The sequence below is a fragment of the Myotis nattereri genome, assembly GCF_964212035.1.
Source record: "Myotis nattereri genome assembly, chromosome: 14".
Lineage (NCBI taxonomy): Eukaryota > Metazoa > Chordata > Mammalia > Chiroptera > Vespertilionidae > Myotis > Myotis nattereri.
The window spans coordinates 41,960,322-41,981,944 of NC_138089.1; the positions used below are offsets into that span (position 1 = coordinate 41,960,322).

A 21,623-nucleotide genomic window follows, 5' to 3' on the forward strand; every position below is an offset into this window, starting at 1 on the left:
TTGAAATTTTAAAAGCTATAGAAATAAAAGCCACACTGGTTTTCCTGTTTAGGAAATTGTCAACCTTATAGGGAAAACGATTTATAACCTTGAACTCTAGACTATATTACCTTATTTTAAAATACCACTGTACACTGATCTAAAATGTCTCCTAACATAGGAGGAAGCTTGCATTTGTGAGCTCTGAACCAACCCTTTCTAGTTTACTGGATTTTCAATTACTAAAATGACTGCACTAAATATCACCTTAGTTGCCTGAAAGAATTAAAGCACTTTTCCAAAGCCGAAATTCCTAGGAGTTAATATACATCCTGCAAGACTTTAATCTCTTCTAGTGTAGTTAATTTTTTTTATCTTTAATTGATAATTTTGTATACTCATTTAGAAAAAATAATATTTAATGCCCCAAATAAAAAAAAAAAAACAGACTTTTCTTTTTCTTTTGTATTAAAGACCTGAGTCTTGTTCTTCCAGAGAATTCTTTCACTGTCTAGAGAGTATTACAAAATCAACATACATAGAAAAACTAAGGTGAAATGGCTTCACATGCAACTCCTAAGTTATCTGCTATAAATTTTACACAGAGAGATCAAAGATGTTATTTTCCAATACACATGAAGCTTTCCTTGTCTGGCAAAATAATAAAAATAACAGCATAGTTTTCATTAACAAAATGTAGACTAGCAAAAAGCTTTGGCCCTTAACCTTATCTTCTCTTACCAGCTTCCATGCAGGCGAAAAGCACAATGAAGACATAAAGAGCATAGATGTGGGCAGACACACATTTAACAAGTCCAGGGGCTGATATGAAAAGGCAACCATTAACAGCAGCACCTTTGGGTATCAGAGGCTTTTGCAAAATAAGAGGGCTACCCTGAATAATCCCACAGATACAGTGATATCCATTAGCAACCAGGGGCGAGTGCTAACAAGGACTATGGGCGGATTAAGCGTTTTGCTGCCTAAGAGGAGACAGAAAGGCAAAAGCCTTGGGAGGAATCCAAACTCAGCTCAAATCGTAGCTGTGCCGCCTACGAATTTGTTGACCTCAGTCAAGTGATTTGATTCAGAACCAGGTCTCTTTATCTGCAAATTAAGAAGGTCTTCTCCCCAGAGTCAGATACTCCCATAACCTTCACACACCTCTAGCATAGAATTTCTAAACCACTTGGTTATCATAGCCTTTTGTTCTCTGTCTCCTCCACTAAAGTGAGTCACTGGAGGGCAGGAGCCACATCTAAAACCAAGCAAATGCTGAGTACCCATGAAAGTAACATTTCATCCAAGGAGTTAATCTAGGGATTACACACCCTTGACATTAAGTTTAGCACATGCCGGTTAATAATATCTGTGCCTCTTTCTTCCTCCCATATGAGAGGGTCATTCCAATTGCTCTAGATTTACATGGCACCACATCTGCTATTTTCTCCTGACAAATCATTTCCTACCCTGTATTAGAGTTGGGGGTTATTTCTTGTCTTCCCAATCTTGCAGACAGAACTTGTGTTCTGCCTCTTACTTTTCATCTCTGCAGCCTCTGATATATTGCAAAAGTCCATACAGATAAATGAGTGAGTATGAAGAAATGGATACAAGAATAAATAAATAACCTCAAGTTCATGATTCAGACTTAAATCGCTGACCATTTCAGAAGGATGGAACATATATTCCTTTCCACACGTTCTTTTACTTCCTGGGCAGCATGAAAGAAATGCATTTTTTTTTTTTTGGTTTCATTTAACTCTACCAGAGAACTCCTGGGGAAACAGAAAACTGGGGGGAAAAAAGAATAAAATAAGGTCTAAATGGGCATCATTACTGCTACACATTCTGCATCTTGACCTTCACCTTGGAGTTTGGCCAGGCACCAACTGTGGGTCTGAGGGTGATTGATTTGAGCAGTCACTTAAGTGTAAAGTGTTGTCAAGGCTGACCTCAAACTGAGTCATAACAAAAGCAAGCTAGAGCCCTGGCTGTGCAGGGTCCGAGTGGCACAGGCTCTGCCCCACGGAGTTAAATATGCTCGCTGCCCTCAAATTTAACCTGATACCAATGTCACCAGTTGAAGTTAGTACATAGTCAATCTGACTCAATAGAGCTTTTTAAAATGTTCTTAACTCTCATTAGAAACTGAAGTAGCACAGTAATTTAATGATGAATCTGAATGCAATTATGATAATTAAAATAGCAACTTAATTTTATGCTGTCTCTGAAAAATGCTCAACCCAAGGGTTGCATATTCAAAGTCTGAGTTACACTGGTTAATGCCTTTGATTTGTATTATAAATTGGTAAATGCAATAAAGTTCAATTAGTCAAATTTATGGACTATATGCCCTCAAACCATTACTGCATATTTTAGACTGTGTTAGTTTTTGCTGTTAAAAGAATTCTTAGGATGGTCTTCCAGAAAATAAAATTAATATATTGCCCTGGCCAGTTTTCTCAGGGGTTAGAGCATCGGCCCTCAGACTGAAGGGTCTCGGGTTCCATTCCCAGTCAAGGGCAGGTATCTTGGTTGCAGTTTTGATCCCCAGCCCTGGTCAGGGGCATGTGGGAGGCAACCAATCAATCAATGTGTCTTTCTCACATTGGTCTCTCTCTCTCTCTCTCTCTCTCTCTCTCTCTCTCTCTCTCTCTCTCCTCCCCCCGTCCCTTCCACTGTCTCTAACAAAAACAAACAAACAAACAAACAAACAAAATCAATGGAAAAATATCTTGGAGGGAGTATTACAAAAGTAATATATTATTATTTATTGATTGTTTTAATGCGAAACTTTGAATTGCTGGGATAAAGATATATAGGACAGAGGTGTATGATCCATCAAGGAAGTGAAACTTTGGCGGGGTTGACAAGTAGGGAGATATACCATTTCAAAGGTGCTGGGACACAGAGCTTATACAGAAGCCTGGAAGTAGAAATCAGCCAGGCAAAGAGGGTGAATGTATTTGTACATGTTTGTGTACAGCCATGCATGTATGCACTAGGACACAACATATGCCCCATCTGTGCATAAGCACATGTGTGTGGAATGGGGTGAGGTATAAAGGAGGACTCTGCCAGGCCAAAGAACGTATATGCCTTGATTTCAACCCTCAAGTGATTTGTTGGGCGGTAGTTAAGGAGAGATGTGAAAACCTGCCAGAAATGGCAGGGATGGGCTAGATCACAAAAAAAGTTCTGATGCCAGGTTAAGAGTTTGGAATTCAGAGAGCATAAATGCAGTTGCAATTCTTAATTTAAATATCTGATTCAGTTTGGGTTTACTAAGACTTCAGTACAAGCTTTCTGTCTCCTAACTACAAGAAATGTGCTGTGAACATGTTTTGTTTCAAACTCCATGTCTATTACTAGTACATATCAAACCCTTCCCTTTCCTACTTTGGAGACAAAGTTCTCTAACTCTCCTATGATTTTACAGGTGCTCATTTCACATTCTGTCATATTTTATTATTGTCCACATTTTTTGTTACAGTTAAGATTCTACCTTTAAGAATTACTTTGCAGTCGAACATTTTTATCATTAATGTCTACTCAATTCCTAAGAATAGCACAAAAATAGAGGGAATAAACATCCCTTCAGAAATTAAAAAACATACATACAAAGGTACAGATAGACACAGATGTTTCCATAAGTGTGACATCTGTAGACAAAACCATCGGGAATTTCATTTCATTTTTAAAATTCATCCAGGTGTCTAGTATTTCACAGATGCTTATTAGATGGCTAGCTCATCATTTATTTTATAGATTTGATGTGTATGGGAAAGAAAGACAGTCACATACACAGTGTGTACACGTGCGTGCACGCACACATGTATACACAAGTAAGGGACCGGTTGCTTTGGACAATAAGATAAAATTATCACTAGCTGGTCAATTTAATTTTAATTCCCCTCTTACCGAGCAGGCCATACACCAGCACCTGAACAAAGCTGCATGGCAGCTTCTTTAAGCACTTTAGGTCCTTACTGCCTCCCTCATCCATTATACTGAAGAAGATACCATGTTCTTGTCCACATGAAAATTCACTGTGACATTCTTCTGTGATTCAAGGAGGGATTCATATGTAATGTATCTAGTTCAAAATTCTTATCCGCCTAATGGAACCCGCAAAATAACATGCATCTTGATTTCCTCATGCACGGAAAGAACATGGCAGGAATTTTTGTTATCCCATGTCACCCCTAATATGCAATTTGTCATCACTGATTCACATGCAAAGAGCCTGGGACCACAATATTCAGCTGAGCATTGGGTGTCCCCCTCCCTCCTCCTGCTTCTGAATGTCCCTTCTCTTTTTCCATCTCTCTAGGTATCTGCTTCCACACACCCTGCTAGCACTTATCACACATCTTGAGAAGGGGACACTTGATCAAGTCTCTTTCTTTGACCCATCTGAAGCATGATATGAGCCAAGGCTAAGAAAAGAAAAAAGCACTTTCATTTCAAATCAATGGTCTCACATGGGTGCATGAACTCCTGTGCCAAGATGCTTGCAATGGGGCCCTTTATCATCATAGTGATTGTCTCTGGGAGTCTTTGTTTGAGACAATGGGTCAGAAAAGAAAGACCCCAGGAACTAGCACAATTTCCCCGATGCCAAAGACGCATTTATAGCCAGTTGCACCAGATCTATAAGTGCTGATAGAAATGTGTCCCTTTTCAAATGATTTTATATTGCCTCGTAGACTACAACAGAGCTATGGATTCGTAAGACACAAAAGCCTTTTTTTTTCTTCTTCTTAAAGAAAATGTACAATACTAATTAGAAAGGCCTGGTATAGTGGGACATTTTTAGGACAGGTACTAAAAACAGAATCTTGTATGTAAATATGTATATAGAATATTTACATATAATACACACCATACTAAACATATATGTATTACGATACCAAAGATACATGGCTTTCTGATGTCAAGCCCCGGTTGTACTTTGTTATACTTTTCATTATACATTTGGGATATTTGAAGCCTATGTCAAGAAAAGCAAACGTTTCCCATTTTCCCTTTGAGAACAGAAACAAAGCAAATTCTTACTTGTCTCCCGCTGAAAACTGTCTGCTTTCTAAATGACATTGACATTGGCTTTTCCTTACAAACTATTCATCTACCACCTTTAGTTCCAGATCACCATTCTAATGATTTACCTCCTAGCTAAATGGAAAGGGAAAAAAAGGTCTGTGTCTAGTTTTGCCTGGCACTGGGCCTGATGTAAATAAGATAATACTCAGGAAAGGAAAGAACTCAGACTCTGTGACCTCATTATTGACTGACTTTCCCAAAGAGGCTTTGTTTCCTGTTGTACTTGTTTGCAGGCGCTGGCCATCATTTTATATCAGATATCTTCTTTATCATTAGAAAAGTCTCTTTATCGCTCTAAGTCCCTGAACAAATAATGTGTATTCCAATAAACATTTAGAGCCAATATTAATCCACAGCAAATAAAGCCTCCTTCGCATTCATAGACTTTCTCAACAATAGATTCAAAAGTATTTCACTCTTGGCACCTTTGAGAGGTGACTGCAACATCCCTGGATTATAATTCTATATTTTAAAAAGGGAGGGGAAATAGATACGAAAAGACTGAATTATAAATGAAAAGTGCAAATTCAAATTGTAACATGGTACCTTTAATGAATATATTGGCAATTCACTGAGACTGGATAGAGAATTGTGTAATAGAGTCCAGGAGAAATGTTCTCAGATCTTGACAATTAGGCTAATTAACTCCCGATTGCTAGTCACTAAGGGGCATTAGAAATGTCAAGCATTCTTTATCTGTGCAACTAGAGAATCTCAAAGAATAAAAAAAAAAAAACTTTAGGGTTAGACTTCATGACCTTTATGAAAACTTGTACCTCTAAAATTTGATGAGAAATATCTCAGAATTCCTTAGATTAATGAGAACCATTTTTCTTCCATGGAAACATCTACTCACAAAAAAAGTCTAAAGCTTTGCTATGCTTTAATTCAAGAAAAAACTCATTGCTTCAAGTTTTAAAACTATCTTTTATCGCCAAAACCGGTTTGGCTCAGTGGATAGAGCGTCGGCCTGCGGACTGAAAGGTCCCAGATTCGATTCCGGTCAAGGGCATGTACCTTGGTTGTGGGCACATCCCCAGCGGGGAGTGTGCAGGAGGCGGCTGATCGATGTCTCTCTCTCATCTATGTTTCTAACTCTCTGTCTCTCTCCCTTCCTCTCTGTGAAAAATTAATAAAATATATTTTTAAAAAAACAACTATCTTTTATCTTTTCAATAAAAAGTGCTCTCTAAAGAAAAAAATAAATAAAAGGATTATTTAAATATGTATTCTTAGCAAACATGTCATCTAGCAATAAAAGGAGGTAAAGACATCTACACTAATAAAAGACAAACATGCAAATTGACCGTGCCTTTGCTACACCTTAAGCCACGCCCACAGGCCAAACAGAGCGACTATATGCAAATTAACCCAACCGAGATGGCGGCTGGCAGCCATGGAGCTGGAGCAAGCAGGAGGCTTGGTTGCCCCAATGATGGAGGAAGCCAAGCTTCCCGCTTGCCGCGTCCGGCTCTGAGCTCCTCTCAAGGCTACAAAGTTTCAATTATAGAAGGTAAATAAATCCCAGGATAAAAAAAAAGAAAAAAGGAGAGGCTGGGAGCTTCCGTCGCACAGAGGGGCTTGGCCAGCCTGAAAACGGCCCTCAGCCCCTCACCCAGACTGGCCAGGCACCCCAGTGGGGACCTCCCACCCTAAAGGGGGTGTGGCCAGCCTGAAAACCGCCATCAGCCCCTCACCCAGGCTGGCCAAACCTCCATGGGGTGAGGGTCCCCACTGGGGAGGGTGGGGCTTGACCAATCTGCAAACAGGCATCAGCCCCTCACCCAGGCTGGCCAGACACCCCAGTGGGGACCCCCACCCTGAAGGGGGTGTGACCAGCCTGCAAATACCCATCAGCTCCTCACCCAGGCTGGCCAGGCACCCCAGTGGGGATCCCCACCCTGAAGGGGGTGTGACCAGCTGCAAACAGCCATCAGCCCCTCACCCAGGCTGGCCAGGCACCCCAGTGGGAATCCCCACCCTGAAAGGGGTGTGACCAGCTGCAAACAGCCATCAGCCCCTCACCCAGACTAATCAGGCACCCCAGGGGGACCCCCACCCTGATCCGGGACACCCTTAGGGGCAAACCAGGCAGCCCCCACCCATGCACCAGGCCTCTATACTATATAATAAAAGGGTAATATGCAAATTGACCCTAACAGCAGAACAACTGGGAATGACTGATCACTATGACACACACTGACCACCAGGGGGAAGACGCTCAATGCAGGAGCTGCCCCCTCGTGGTCAGTGTGCTCTCACTTGGGGGAGCTCTGCTCAGCCACAAGCCAGGCTGATGGCTGCCAGTACAGGGGTGGTGGTGGGAGCCTCTCCCGCCTCCTCAGCAGTGCTAAGGATGTCTGACTGCAGCTTAGGCCTGCTCCCGCTGGCAAGTGGACATCCCCCGAGGGCTGCCAGGCTGCCAGAGGGATGTCTGACTGCCAGCTTTGGCCTGATCCCCCAGAGAGAGGGCCTAAGCCAGCAGGTGGACATCCTCCAAGGGGTCCCAGACTGCAACAGGGCATAGGCCAGGCTGAGGGATGCCCCCGAGTGCACAAATTTTTGTGCATCGGACCTCTAGTAAAGTTCATATTTTAAGAAGAATATGGCATGGTAACTAGAAAAGTATGGATTCTTATGGGAATTCACAGGCAGAAGGAAAAAGAGGAACATGTATACATTTAACAAATTTAAAAGAACAGTATAAGAAACAAAGATTAAAGAAGTGTGTCTGCAGTGAAAATACTGCTGGTGAACAATGAAAGAAACGTTTGGAAAGTAGGTCGTGGTCAAATCACAGAGGGCCATGAAGTTCAGAAGAAAGATAAATTGAAGGTTTCTAAGTGCTGTGACCTATGTACTGTCTAGTATAAACAGATAGCAGGATGAAGAAGATTGTCAAGGGGCAAGAATTGAGGCTAGGGCAATTGTATGGGCAGCACACCCACCTGTAATGCCAGGAAATGGGTAGTAACCGTGCATAAAAGAAGGAAAAATGTTTTTCTTGGGACTATGAGGGGAGTGGATTCCAACAATTGAATCAATGTGTGAACTGAGATAGTGAGAAGAGCCAAAGACAACGAGCAGGACCAAAAATGAAACTAGGAAAACAGGATGAACAGAAAGTTGGAGATGATGGTCAAGATGAGTTTACCTTTTTTTTCATTTTTAATCTGTATAACAGAAGTGCTGACAAGCCATCTCAGTGAGTGATCAATGACTCATGGAAAGTTAGGTCAGAATTGAGGGAAAGAACAAAGTTAGAAATGTGGAATGCTCAGACATCTCGGCATAAGTGACAGTTGAAGCCATGGGGGACTATTGTATTTTATTGTTCACTCACACAGCGCCCCCTCCTTAGAGGAGATATTCTTCCTTGCCCATTATAATCAGGCTTGACCATGAGACTTGGCAGTGGAAGTGAGAGATATGTTATAAATTCACTTCCATTAAAAAGCTTTAAAAGTCTATTGATTCATGACTCTCTTTTCTGTCTTTCATAGAAATGGTAATATTAAGCTAGTGACTGCTTCATTAGCCTGGGCCTGGAATTAAATAAACATGGGAAAAAAAACCACAGCTGATGTGTGGTGTGAGTGAGAAAGAATTAGTTGTTGCAATAATCCCTGGAATTTCGAAGTTGTTTATTACTGCCGTACAATCTGGCCTAACTAACTGATAGGCACTTGGAATTAATAAGGTTTCCCAAAAAGGAAAAGTAAAGAAAGATCAGAGGCCCTAGTGGGTTTGGCTCAGTGGATAGAGTGTGGGCCTGCAGACTGAAGGATCCCCCCGGTTCGATTCCGGTCAAGGGCACATGCCTGGGTTGTGGGCTCGATCCCCAGTAGTGGGTGTGCAGGAGGCAGCCAATTAATGATTCTCTCACATCACTGATGTTTCTATCTCTCTCTCCCTTTCCCTTCCTCTCTGAAATCAATTATATATATATATATATTTTTAAATCAATATCAGAGGATGACTTAGCATAAGACTAAACCCAAAACCTCTGAATTTTTCAATTCATAGAAAAAAAGGAAGAAAAAACAAACACCAACTGAGTTATATTTGCCAAATTTCTTTGAGCATAATTTCTCAATTTTTTTCATTACGTTTTTTTTTGTATAAAACTCTTATATTAAAAAAAAACACCCACACAACTAGCTAGATCAAAGTAATTCCAGTCAATGTTGAAAATGGAAATATTTACTCTATGAAATATTCTTTAATAAAAAGCAATCATCCTCATGTACTAAAGTTTTTGAGTGTTCAAATTATTTTTAAGAATATTACTTTAGTCGTGTAAATATTTCTTGTGAATTCATCAATCGAATACTCCTCATTAGACCACAAGGACTAAACTTAGGTTTTAATGTTAGGGAGAATCTTTCTTGCCTAGAGATAGGAGCTAGGCTTTCTGTGAGCAGTCAGTAGTTGATCACTAAGCATTCTCTATTACTCACCACTCCAGCATGCAGACTGACATTAAGTAATAAAAGAGAATTCCAAGATCATAAAATTAGTGAATAAAAACTTACCCAATGTGTCAGTTAGACATATTTGTTAGCCCAAGGCAGCAATTAAAACCCCTAATATATGATTTAGGAATTTAAGAGGAATTGTTTTCACAGCTCTCTTTTTATTAAATAGAATTGGGATGAAAATTTGTTTTTTTATGAGTGTTCTATTTCTTGAATGTTTGAGAAACCCAGGAAAAACTCCAAGTCAGTTTTATAATTCAAGTCCACATTACTTCTTGCCCTTTTCACTACTGTTGCCCAGCTTTCTCTTAAGGTTCTTATCTACCAAAGCATTGTCTATTTAGCCTTTGTAAAAGCAAATAGTTTTTTTATATATTTGAATTGTTTTTATTAAGAGTAATTTAGTAAAATGTGATTTAATACACATCTATATATTTTATGTATGGATAAGCCCCAAAATTCCAAAACAACCTTGTGCATTAATCAAAATGGTTAACATTTTTTATTTAAAAAAAAATACATGAACTTTAATTCTAGAGTCTTATCTCTCTCTGTGTCTGGCTCCAAGTATTTAACTGTTCTAGGAAAATGCCTCAGAGACCCATCTTATTTTCAGGGTTGTGTTCCTTCCTCATTAGTATGAGGAAACAGACAGCAGTAAAAAGACAAGTAATCGTGTTGTTTTTTTAAAAACTCGACTTGGTTAGCATAGGTGCCTCTGATTTATATTGCAATACAAATGAGATAATAATTTATAACATGACTAGAGCTTTCTTAGGCTACTTCTTATAGACAGTTTTGTGGAAATCCCCATTTTATAAAATTTGGCTTAAAATACCAGGTTCCTGTGCCAGAAACCTTAGTCTTTCAACCTATGGGACTGTTTTTTGTTGTTTTGTTTTGTTTTGTTTTGTCGTGTGTGTGTGTGTGTGTGTGTGTGTGTGTGTGTGTGTGTGTGTGTGTGTTTGGGGTTGGGGGAAGGTTGAGTACAGATTCCTATAGATTAGGAGAGCAATGTCCTTCTTGATGCTCATAATTTTCTTCCTTTGGCTTTAACATATTTTTACCAACTTTATAGATTTGACTATCCCTTCTGCCTTTCTGGAATTTTCTCTAGCTCTAGTTTGAAAGGGTGTTTTACCATCAATGCCATTCCAACCAGTGGGCAAGTTCCGGCATCTCCACTGGGAATCAGTTTATTGTACGTAGGTTGACACCCACAGGCCAATCCAAAAATAGTTTCCATTCCACTTCTAAAAGGACAGAGCCTTGGTGACTGCCACCATTTACATTTTGGTCTTTAAGTTGAGAAATGGAAGAATGCGTGCAAAACAGAGACAACCCATGTGGAAACCTTTCTTAACCCAAGATAGCAGCTCTATCCACCATGCACATATATATTGTTAAAAGATGTGCCTTCTCAATGTAACAGAGACTTTTGCATTTTAAAGAGGAGTCAATGAATTAAGAATAGAGCTACCATATGACCCAACAATCCCACTCCTAGGTATACAACCGAAAACCTCAAAATCATTTATACGCAAAAATATATGCACCCAAATGTTCACTTCAGCATTATTCACGGTGGCCGAGACACGGAAACAGCCTAAGTGCCCTACAGTAGAGGACTGGATAAAGAAGATGTGGTACATATACACAATGGAGTACTACTCAGCCATAAGAAAGGATGAAATAGCGTCATTTACAACAACATGAATGGACCTTGAGAACATTCTGCTAAGTGAAATAAGTCAGATGGAAAAAGTTAAGAACCATACAATTTCATTCACATGTGGGATATAAACCTGAAACTTATGAACACGAAGCAGTGTGGTAGTTGGCGGGGGGTTAAGGGAGAAGGGAGTCCTAACATGAGGTGACAGGAGAAGACGACTTTGGGTGGTGGAAACATAGTGTTATATACAGATTTTGTAACTTGGAAATCCATACATAAACCTATGTGTTCATGTTGACCAATGTCACTCCAATAAAATTAAATTTAAAAAAAGAGGAGTCAAGGAAACCCAAATAGCCATTATTGATTGAAGTGTTTAAGAATAGAAACGTTTGGAGGCAAGCAAAAACTTTCCATCAAACTCTTTACAACAAACTCATCTCTTTGAATCAAACCCACCCCTTTGTTCTCTCCACTTACTATCTTTTTGCAAATGAAATGCATTCATTTCTTTATGGAAATTATGGCTGTAGGGATGCCAATCTTTGCTCTAATATCTGGGAACAAAAATTACACTCACCTGCTTCATTACTGCTCACTCCCTGATAGCTCCCCAAAAGAAGGGAATACGTTTTAAATTAATAGAGAAAAGATTAATGCTTTCCCTGTAAGTTGTACATCTAAATTAATAAAGCGACATAATCCAGCTCTTACTCTGGATATCAAAGAAGTGAAGATGACAAGTACTTCTTTTTCACCTGTAGTACGTTGTGACACAAAATTAAATGAATCAGAGAATCGAGGGGGTGAGAGAAAATTCAGCATCCAATAGACATTTTACTCAGCACCTACACCTCGTGAGAGTATACAAAGATGACAGAGGCACTCAGCTTCAGAAAGTACACAGGGTTCTCAGGGAGGACAGCATGATGCATCTACCAATAACACCTGGGTAAGGGACAACGATGTTGTCATGGGAACTTGGAGAGAACATCATCATCCCTTAGAGATTCACACAGGAATAGGCATCTCCCCAGATCCTATGTGTCTCATGGATGCAACCAGGTGTCATAAAGTCACTATGATCTGTTCTATTTGCTCACTGTAGCATTTTATATTTTTATCAGTCATGGCCAGGTGAGTTTCCTCTAGCTAAGATTATCTATGATGATATGGATGCTTCCTGAACATTGCCATTTGAAGGAACTGGAAACCATGTACCAGCTCTTGTTTTAGACAGTAGTGTATTAAATGTACATCCACACGTCACACAGGACTTTCATGTAAAATTTGAGGACAAGTGTTCTTATATTTTCAGATGTCCGCTTAGGGAAACCCCACTGACTTCCCCTGCTGCAAATAAACTAGCTGTTTGCAGGAGCTATCCCAAGGGGCCATTCAGAGGCCATTATTTCACTGCAAAGACTGTGTTAAAAAGAGTAATTGGTATCAATAACACTTACCTGTGTATGCAGAGGAGAGGTTACCCAGCCGTAACAAGCCCAGAATTACTTAAAACACTGCACTGCTTGGGATTTATGAGAATAAGGCCTGTCGGCAATAATGCCCTTATTGGGGCCTTCTCAATTCATTGGACATACCTTGTTGTGTACGCACCGTTCAATCAAATCTGCCATGCGGTCTCAGGCTAGAGTGCTGCACACTAGATGCAAACAATGCACGTCAGAAAGGTTCACTTCTCAACAAGGGTTATTGGGGACATGGCTTCGAATGCCTTTATGACTTATGTGTTGCTTTAAAACAGTCACAGGACTGTTTCAAATGCAAACTCTGCAGTATAACTTGTGATTATTTTAGTGTCTGAAGGGTATTAAAAAAATGAGGGGAAACAATTACCATCACATAGAAAGATGGATCATGCATGAATCAACGTGGCAGGAACATAGGTCAATAGACACAGGGTTAGACAAGGGAAGAAGCCCCAAAGAACAATGATGGCGACAGCAGCAGCAGCAATAACAACAACAACAACAACAACAAAGATCGTTGCTTAACCTGTTTTGTCAGAGCTGGTGTTGATGGTATTGGTAGTGATGGAGGTGAAGGTAGTCTTTGCGCTGTCCTTGGCAGTGACAGATTTCTGCTTATTTTTCATGGCTTCCAGTGCTTTGAGCTTCTTGGCATGTTTCGTGCCTTTGTAGTGGGCCGCAGCCTGGCTCTACAAAGGAGAACAAAATGAACCATGCAATCAGGCTCATTTCTAAACTAGCATTCTCTGTATTACTGCAAATACAGACTCCCTTTCAATAATCGGTACCATTCAAGCTAATTTTGGCCATGGCCAAACAGTAGGGTTCTATTTAGAATGATGCTAGAAAGCAATGGGAATCGAGTTCTAAAACCTCTGGTTGGAAGGGAGGAATATATCGCTTCTCTTAAGAGGCATGTAGCTGAACACTAACCACATCAACAACATTTTCTTTGTGGAGTGGGAAAAAAATAAGACTTTACACCTGTGCTGCCTTTGTTCTGCCACAGAAGATGCTGGGCTCCCAAGTAACAAGAGCCCTAGAAAGAAATAGCTCTCACCTTCTTGGCTTGGAAAATGTGTTCCTCTTTCTACAATGTGTCTTATTAATACAGTCCCCAACAGGTGTCTAGAAGAAAAGGTTCACATATAACAAGGAAGTGGGCACTCAGGAGGCTGAGATCGAAGCTTGAGAGTTCAAAAGCAAATGCGTTGCCTAAGTCCAAATGGAGTACACAGAAACTGGGTAATTTTCGGATTCTTTCTTTCGGCTTGCTTCCCATAGAGGGTGGCCTTAGAAATTCAAGGTAGAGGCATTCTTTCAACATATGAGTCTTTCAGGCCCCAGTCCATTGTCAGGAGGCTACAGTGTGTTTTGACTATGTAATGGGGCCAATGCAATTCATATATATATATATATATATATATATATATATATATATATGTAGTAGTATATATTTTCCCAAGTTTATATTTTATTAAAACTATCTTTTTATGGTAGTGGAGAGACATATTCATTGAGATAGAAAATCATCTTAAAGATATCTATATTTATTAATGTTTATTTATGGGGGGGGTGGGGAAGCCTTGGTAGCTTGGGTAGACTGGGAATGAGCAGGGAAATTCTTAGATCTGAAGGATTCCCAGCTCAAAAACCTTTCAAAATGTCACCTTGCAAAGAAGCTATCTCAGCGGAGACCTCTGCCTGTTAGACTGCCCATTACTTCCAAAGGCTTATTTAAACCCAAGCTGGTTTGGCTCAGTGGATAGAGCGTTGGCCTGAGGACTGAAGGGTCCCAGGTCAGATTCGGGTCAAGGGCACATGCCTGGGTTGCAGGCTTGGCTCCCAGTAAGGGACGTGCAGGAGGCAGCTGATCAATGATTCTCGCTCATCATTGAGGTTTCTATCTCTCTCTCCCTCTCTGAAATCAATAGAATATATATTAAATAAATAAATAAACTCAAGGTTCCATTTTGCAAGAAAAATAATAATCACACTGTCCTCTCCATCATAGCAACAGTGGTAGGTAGGGTGTTGCAGTATATATTTCTATAAATGATAAATAATTAATCTACACCTTCATTTGCATCATTCTGACAAGTATCCTCAAAGGACTAGGTACCCTTATTGAAAGAACACTGGACAAGGAAATCATATATTAGAAACAGTTTGAACAGAAAGGACACTCATGCATCAGTTACAAGTTTTCCAACAACACATAACATCAAAAGACACAGTGTGAGTCAAAATATGAAGTTAACACTGGCTATAGTTAATTGACGAACCAGCAATAGATTGGACTGGTTTGATTCTACAAGGAGAATGCAACTTTGATGAACAGAGAGGTGTGTCCCTTTTTATTTCCTGCCTAGTTCTTCTTATTAATAAATAAAGTCCTTTAGACATATCTTTTGAGGACAATATGCTATAGTCAATTAAATCCACAACATAGTGGGTCATCTTCTCAAGACAACTGGCTACATACTTTTCCTTAAAGCAAAGTTCTTCTCTTCTCTCTGTCAGCATTCCTACCCCTAGCATAGTAGTACATGTTTTATATACAATACCTATTAAAGACAGTGTTTAAATTAACATTAATATCTACACGTACATATATAAAATATGCATTTTCAGTGGTATTTACAACCAAATAACACTTTGTTTTAGAATACCATAGGACCAGGAGAGTGTCACTATTTTGGAAAATAAGAAACACTCGAAAAGAACCCAACAAGAAAAAGAATACTTATACCCCCAAATACTCTCCATACAGATACAACTAAGCCAATGATTCCCACAAGTGAACTGGCTCAGGGAGTTGTGGGAGAAGGAGATAACAAAATGACTAATAGTTGGTGTGTCCAATTGAGACACTGGATATATTAAAAGCAAAAGAAAACCAAAAAATAAAAAATGCACACTCATTTGTTAATTGATTAACAGCCCCAAAGCACCCTGATAATAATCATCTTAATTTTAAAATTATCTGATTAAAAGAAAGACAACTAAGCCTCCCTCAAATCTGAAAAACAAAACAAAACACACCAATGATATGAAGGTTCAAAGTGGTATGGAGAACCCATGATGTGTAGGTTTTGGGGGAATGAAGGTGTACAGAATGCAGGTAGCACTAGAGGAGATCAATGTAATTGTGATGGTGCAGGTGTGTGTCTTGAGGTGGAAATGGACAGTTGGAAACCGAATGCAGATAACCCTTCTGGATATTATAAATTTTCTTTGTCATCCACCCTTATTTAATGTTTGTAGAATGTATTGGGCTACTTTTAGGTCATATTAGTATTACTCTTTCTATGTATAGGAACCCCATAACTCTTGGTCCAACTGAATATGGGTGTGTTGTATAAAAGTGTATTCCTTGTATAAAAAAATAGACCACAAAAAAAACCCCTAAAAAATAAAACAAAAACCAACTCAGCCAACTCTCATTACTCTTACTCCCCTTTCTGCCACTTCGCTGGACTGGATAGATTATGCAGCCATATCTAATCTTTCTATGACTGTAACCTAAGTAAGAATCCTGCTGGGAGATTTTTTTAAAGCAACAGTTGGCCAGAGATGTCTCTGTGGGCCTCGTCTGGGCAGAGAGACGCTGGATGTAACAGAGCACACCACATTCCCTCCAAGGTTGTTTCCTGTTATTTATTAGCCAGTTTCTGAGTCAAGTCTTTCCCAGAAACCTGGGAACCGTCAGCCACAAGCAAACAATTATTTCTCCTCAGGAATGATTCCAAGGTTAAAGAAGTGTACTCCTTCATTATGGCACATTTCAGGATTTTGTATTTTAAAACTAGAAACAGAATCAGATGATCGGAGTACACACAGAAGTGAGCAGAACAATCAAAATTGGGCTTTGACAACTTACTTGTAAATGACAAGTGGAATACTGGGGAACCGTGTAATAAAAATCACTATTACTGACTTTGAACTAGCACACGACACCAGCAAATCTAGCAAGTGGCAAGTGCTGACATTAAAGATATGCACATACATTCCTGAAGAAAAGAATGATGCCACTTCAAATGTCACCACCACACCCTAGTCGTCAGTAGCCAGTCAGACTGTTCAGTCATCAAAGTTTATCTTCAGAATTTCAAAATGTCTTCCAGTTTAAAAACAGTGGAAGTTCCAAAGTAGATAAAAATAACTGTCGAGTGGCTAACATTCGGGAGAAGTTTCATCCTTCTGAAACACACACACACACACACACACACACACATTTATTTTACTTATCTAAGAGGATTCTTTTTAAATCACTATTACTGTGAAACTCACAGGATATTTAATATTCATGTATTATTTTATTCCTTTAGCACCAATACCTGGTATATTGTTTGTTACTCACCATCTCTTTTATATAAAGGTGTCTTAATACATTTTTTTTATACTAGGAAGTGTATTGTAAGTATATGTATCTGGTTACCATAACCAATTCATTTTCATGAACACATCATTCCAAAAGGAAAACGTGATCTTTGTTAGTTGATACCATGTAATTTTACCACATATCAAATTTATTAAAATATGAGAAAAATGAACAGAAGTTATTAAAGAAGTCGCCATGTTCTTTGAGGAGGGCAGAGATAACAGATGAGTGAGGGATTCTTTTTTTTTAATTATCTGATTTTGAATATTTTAGCTGAGATTATTGTTTGGAGATAAAGACAACAATGAAATGATAAAACATGATATAGTATCCTAAACTCTAAAACGCTTATTTTAGATTTATATTTGAAGAAATATTTAAAAAAAATTAAAATTTTGATTAATCAGTATGTCATTTTCAGGTGGCATAAACTCACTCAGGTCTAATGTTGAGGCAGTGGGCACAGGCTTTGCCATATGGATTAAGACACGCATGCATTCCATTTGGTCAGTGGCTAGTGAAATATTTTGAATATTACATTTGCATATACCAACAGAAGATCTCCAAGTCCTGATTCCATCTTAACCCCCTTTTTCTCCACTCTCAGCTTAATTGAACATTCCTATAAAGCATTAGTTCTCAAAGTGTGGTCTCCAGACCGGTAGCAGCAACAGAAGCTGGGAGCTTGTTAGAGATACAAAATCTCAACCTCCATCCCAGTCCTACTGAATCAGAAACGATGGAGATGGGGCTCAGCAATCCATGTTTTAGGAGCACTTCTGGTGATTCTGATGCAAACTAAAGTTTCAGAGCCACTCATCTTAATATTAGTGGATTTTCTACAAAGATGACCCCTTCTTCTATAAGTATCCAAAGTCTAGGGGTTTTTTTTAAGATTAATGCAAAATTATTTGAAGACAGAACAGTTGCATGTGTCTAAATGTCAGCAACATGCATTACCCAGAAAAATTATCAAAAGTTTATTTCCTTAAGAACAGGTCATAAAAAGAAGTAAAAAATAAAATAACTCAGATACATATGTAATTGGAAAATTTCTACCCAAGACAAATTAAAGCAAAATAGTAAATCAACCTTGAAAACCTCCATACAATTCTAAAATCCCATGTAAGTGCTTTCCAAGTCCTTGTGACTTTCTCTTTGGAGTTTTTTTTTTTTTTTACTTTCTCTCCCCAAGCTAATTATTATTGCAGCGTGACCCTTGGACCCCATTTTTTTTACCTCTCTACTGAATGCTCTGCCATTATCCTTTCTGTGGGGCTGGGGGAACCCCCAACCCTATGAGAATACAAGCAAAGCTAAGCCCTGTATCACAATTCTTATAGCATTACTATAACAAGGATCTAAGTCACTATTTTTATTTGCATTAAACGAATGTAGTGTTAGTCATATCCTGGTTCTTTCATTATGTACTTAGGGCTTTTTTATTGAGGAAAACTTCTCACCAGCAGGCAAATAAAAACCACTCCGGTAAGCCAAGAAGAGTGCCTTTTCTGTTACTCCACTTAAATGATTTGAAGGAGAAATGTACAGATAGAAGAGCTCATTGTTTTACATTTTCCTTACCGCTGTGACTACATGTTCCTTTCAAATTCTCTTACACAATAGGGGAAGTGATGTAATATAGGTATTTTTATTCCTTAATTAAATGTCCCATGCAGAGTATTTATTAATTTATTTTAATTTTTGATTGTGTAGTTAATGCAGCAGTAGATGACTACATTATGAATAAAAATGAAAATTCACTGGCATTGAGACCCAAAGTAAAAAACATGATTCAATTACGAGTGTTCTCTCTGAGCTCAAGTGATGGATGCCTTGTTTTAAATGTAATGTGTCCCTGTCTTCTGCACTCTTCAATAGAGAAATGGACAGTAACAGTCGTATGAATGGGGAAAAAAATAGAATAAAGAAGATAATAGCACCAAGAGTAAAATGCTTTTTATACACTACCACTACTCACTGAAACAAACAAAAAAAACGTAAATACACAAAGGAGAGGCATGTCATCATTTTTCAGATACATTAGGTAACTCTAACTTTTATTTTATAAGCAAAGAAAATATCCTCTTACTAAGTGCTTATGTGGTTGGAAAAATAGAATCTAGATAGACTCAACTTTTCAAAGCTCTTCACCTCATCTACAAACATTCACGATTTTTAAACATTAAGCATTTAATGTTTTCAAGTATCTAATGTGAATGATAAAGTAGGGAGTACTCATTTGAGTGAAAGAAGCTCATTTGAGAGGTTTTGCCTGGTTCCTGTTGTGAAACCATCTTTTTCTGTAAATTTGGAATCAGAACAGCTACCTCACTGACTTCTAACATTGGGTCCCTCACTGGGGGACACAGGCTGGTAGTGGGGCTCTTGAAGCCAGTGTGCATGGTCTAGTTGAGCTAAAAGGAATATTTGGACCTGGCTAAGTAGGCTCAATATTTTGGGGGGGCTTTTTGTAAGCCTGAGACCTCACGTGAGTCTTAACTCCGGTGATATAATCACAAAAATGTCTTGTATGAAATTGAGATGTACTAGAAACAACAACACATTGTCTAACTACTTAATCAGTATTCAATATCCATGCCTTCACAATGCCCATACTTAATACTTTTCTCTCTGTGTGATTGTCATGTACCATTTAAACGTTTGGAGGTAATTAGAAATGTTGAATTTAATTATGTCCGAGGGTCAAGCTGGCATAGGTGTTGGTATCAGCAGCAGAGAAAAATGTCTTATTTTCTCGAATGAGGTGCATGCTTCCTCTATGTAACCCCCGCCTTCCTCCTCCAGGCAATCTACCTACCTCAGGTCCCCACCTTCAGTCACAGTCACAAGGTCATTCTCTAGCAAGGAAATCTGCTTGTAGTGCAGATAAAGGATGGATGTATATCCCTTTTATTCTCTTAAGAAAAATACCCCGAGAAGAAATCATTTTTTAGCCTTTGCATGACTAGTTCTCTCTGCGTAACACCTTATTTTGCTGACAGATGTCTATTAGCACATGTCACCTACTCCATGTAGTGTGGGGCATGTAGTGTTGGGTACTACTGATGTCACTGCCATAACAAGGGTTAAATGTCTGTTTCTTCTAAAAAGAGAGTGACTCTATCAATAGACAGGGAAAGACCTAATGCTCCTTGTCGTTGCGTCCCTAAGTCCTAATCTAGATCTCTAAACAAGTGCCTAGGAAATGCACTTGAATTAGCGTCACATTTTTACTTCAGTATGGAAATATGCATATGGTGTCTCAAAGGATTTTACATGTGAACAGGGTTCGACTTAATTCCCTGCCATTCTCTGGCACTTTGCCTTATCTGTTGAACACACTTCAGGGAATTTTTATGGCACTTACTGCTGGAAAAGCATCTGGCACAAACACAAACTATTTTTTTTTCTCCAGGAGAAACTTATCACCAACTGCAAATTGTGCTATTTATAGGGGAGCGCTCTTTGCAAAGGAATAATATGGAGATTGTTTCACTTTTTTAAAATTCTGATGAATAACTACTAAGATTTTATTTAATCCGGGAAATGCAATGAGTAATTCCAGTGATGACTCTGCACTTTAAGATTTATTTAACACAGAATTCGTTTAAATACACAGATAGGCACTTGCAGTATTCAAGTGCTATTTCTCTGTTTATACCATTTAACTCTCACAATGGAATATTGATGTTCTAAAACAATACAGGGAAATTAATTCTGACATCATTAGCCCATTTTCCTCCCTACAAGCCCATGTAATAATATATATATACCTTGTATTTGCTGAAGAAAAGCACCTTCCATAAGGGGAAAATTAATAAATTCCTTATTTCTCCATAAGTCAGAGAAGGACTTCCTTCAATAGGTTTGTAGCATTTCTAATTTCTAATTCATACATCTGAGAATTGTTACAATTGTTCCCTTAGTGAACTTGTCCCAAAGATCACCTCTAAAATATGCAATTGTTAGTGAGAGTCTTCGGGTCCACAAAATAATGGTTGATATTTGAGCCAGATGTTTTGTCAGTGTTAAGCACCATAACAATTTTCTGAAGCACTTTGGGTGCACTGGGAGTAAGATATCACAAATAACCTTAAGAACTTAAACTAACAGGCAGAATCCACCTTTATTTCAATCCTTTTTCTCTTCATTCATTCACCAAGGACTGACTGACCTGTGGCCAGATGCTATTGCAATTAAGGGATAGAGAAATAGTCAGGCTGATAAATTAAACTAAATTCACAAGTTTGTTCTATTAAAAAATACTATAAGCAAAGTAAAAAAGGTTTGAAAAAGGCAAAAAAACTATTTGCAAGTCCCATTGCAAAGGGGTTAAACTTCACATTACTAATGTTTCTCTATCTTGGGCCCATGCTTTAGACACCATTACTAGCACCATTTGATCTGAGGGTTCACCCATTTAAGTTATTTCAATACAAGCTCCAATAAATTAATGAAGTGCCAAATAAAGTGTGGAAAACTATGTGAAGCTTGTTTCTATCTTGAAA

General features: G+C 38.7%; 1 protein-coding gene across 3 annotated transcripts in view; it reads right to left on the reverse strand.

The window, feature by feature from the left end:
* ZNF385D (zinc finger protein 385D) overlaps positions 1–21,623 on the reverse strand; it is a 696,979-nt gene that overhangs the window by 64,999 nt on the left and 610,357 nt on the right. For all 3 annotated transcript variants that reach the window (XM_081105789.1, XM_081105791.1, XM_081105790.1), the window contains one exon: positions 13,255–13,417. In XM_081105789.1, coding sequence (XP_080961915.1) covers positions 13,255–13,417 — 163 coding nt within the window. The remainder of the gene's footprint in view (positions 1–13,254; positions 13,418–21,623) is intronic.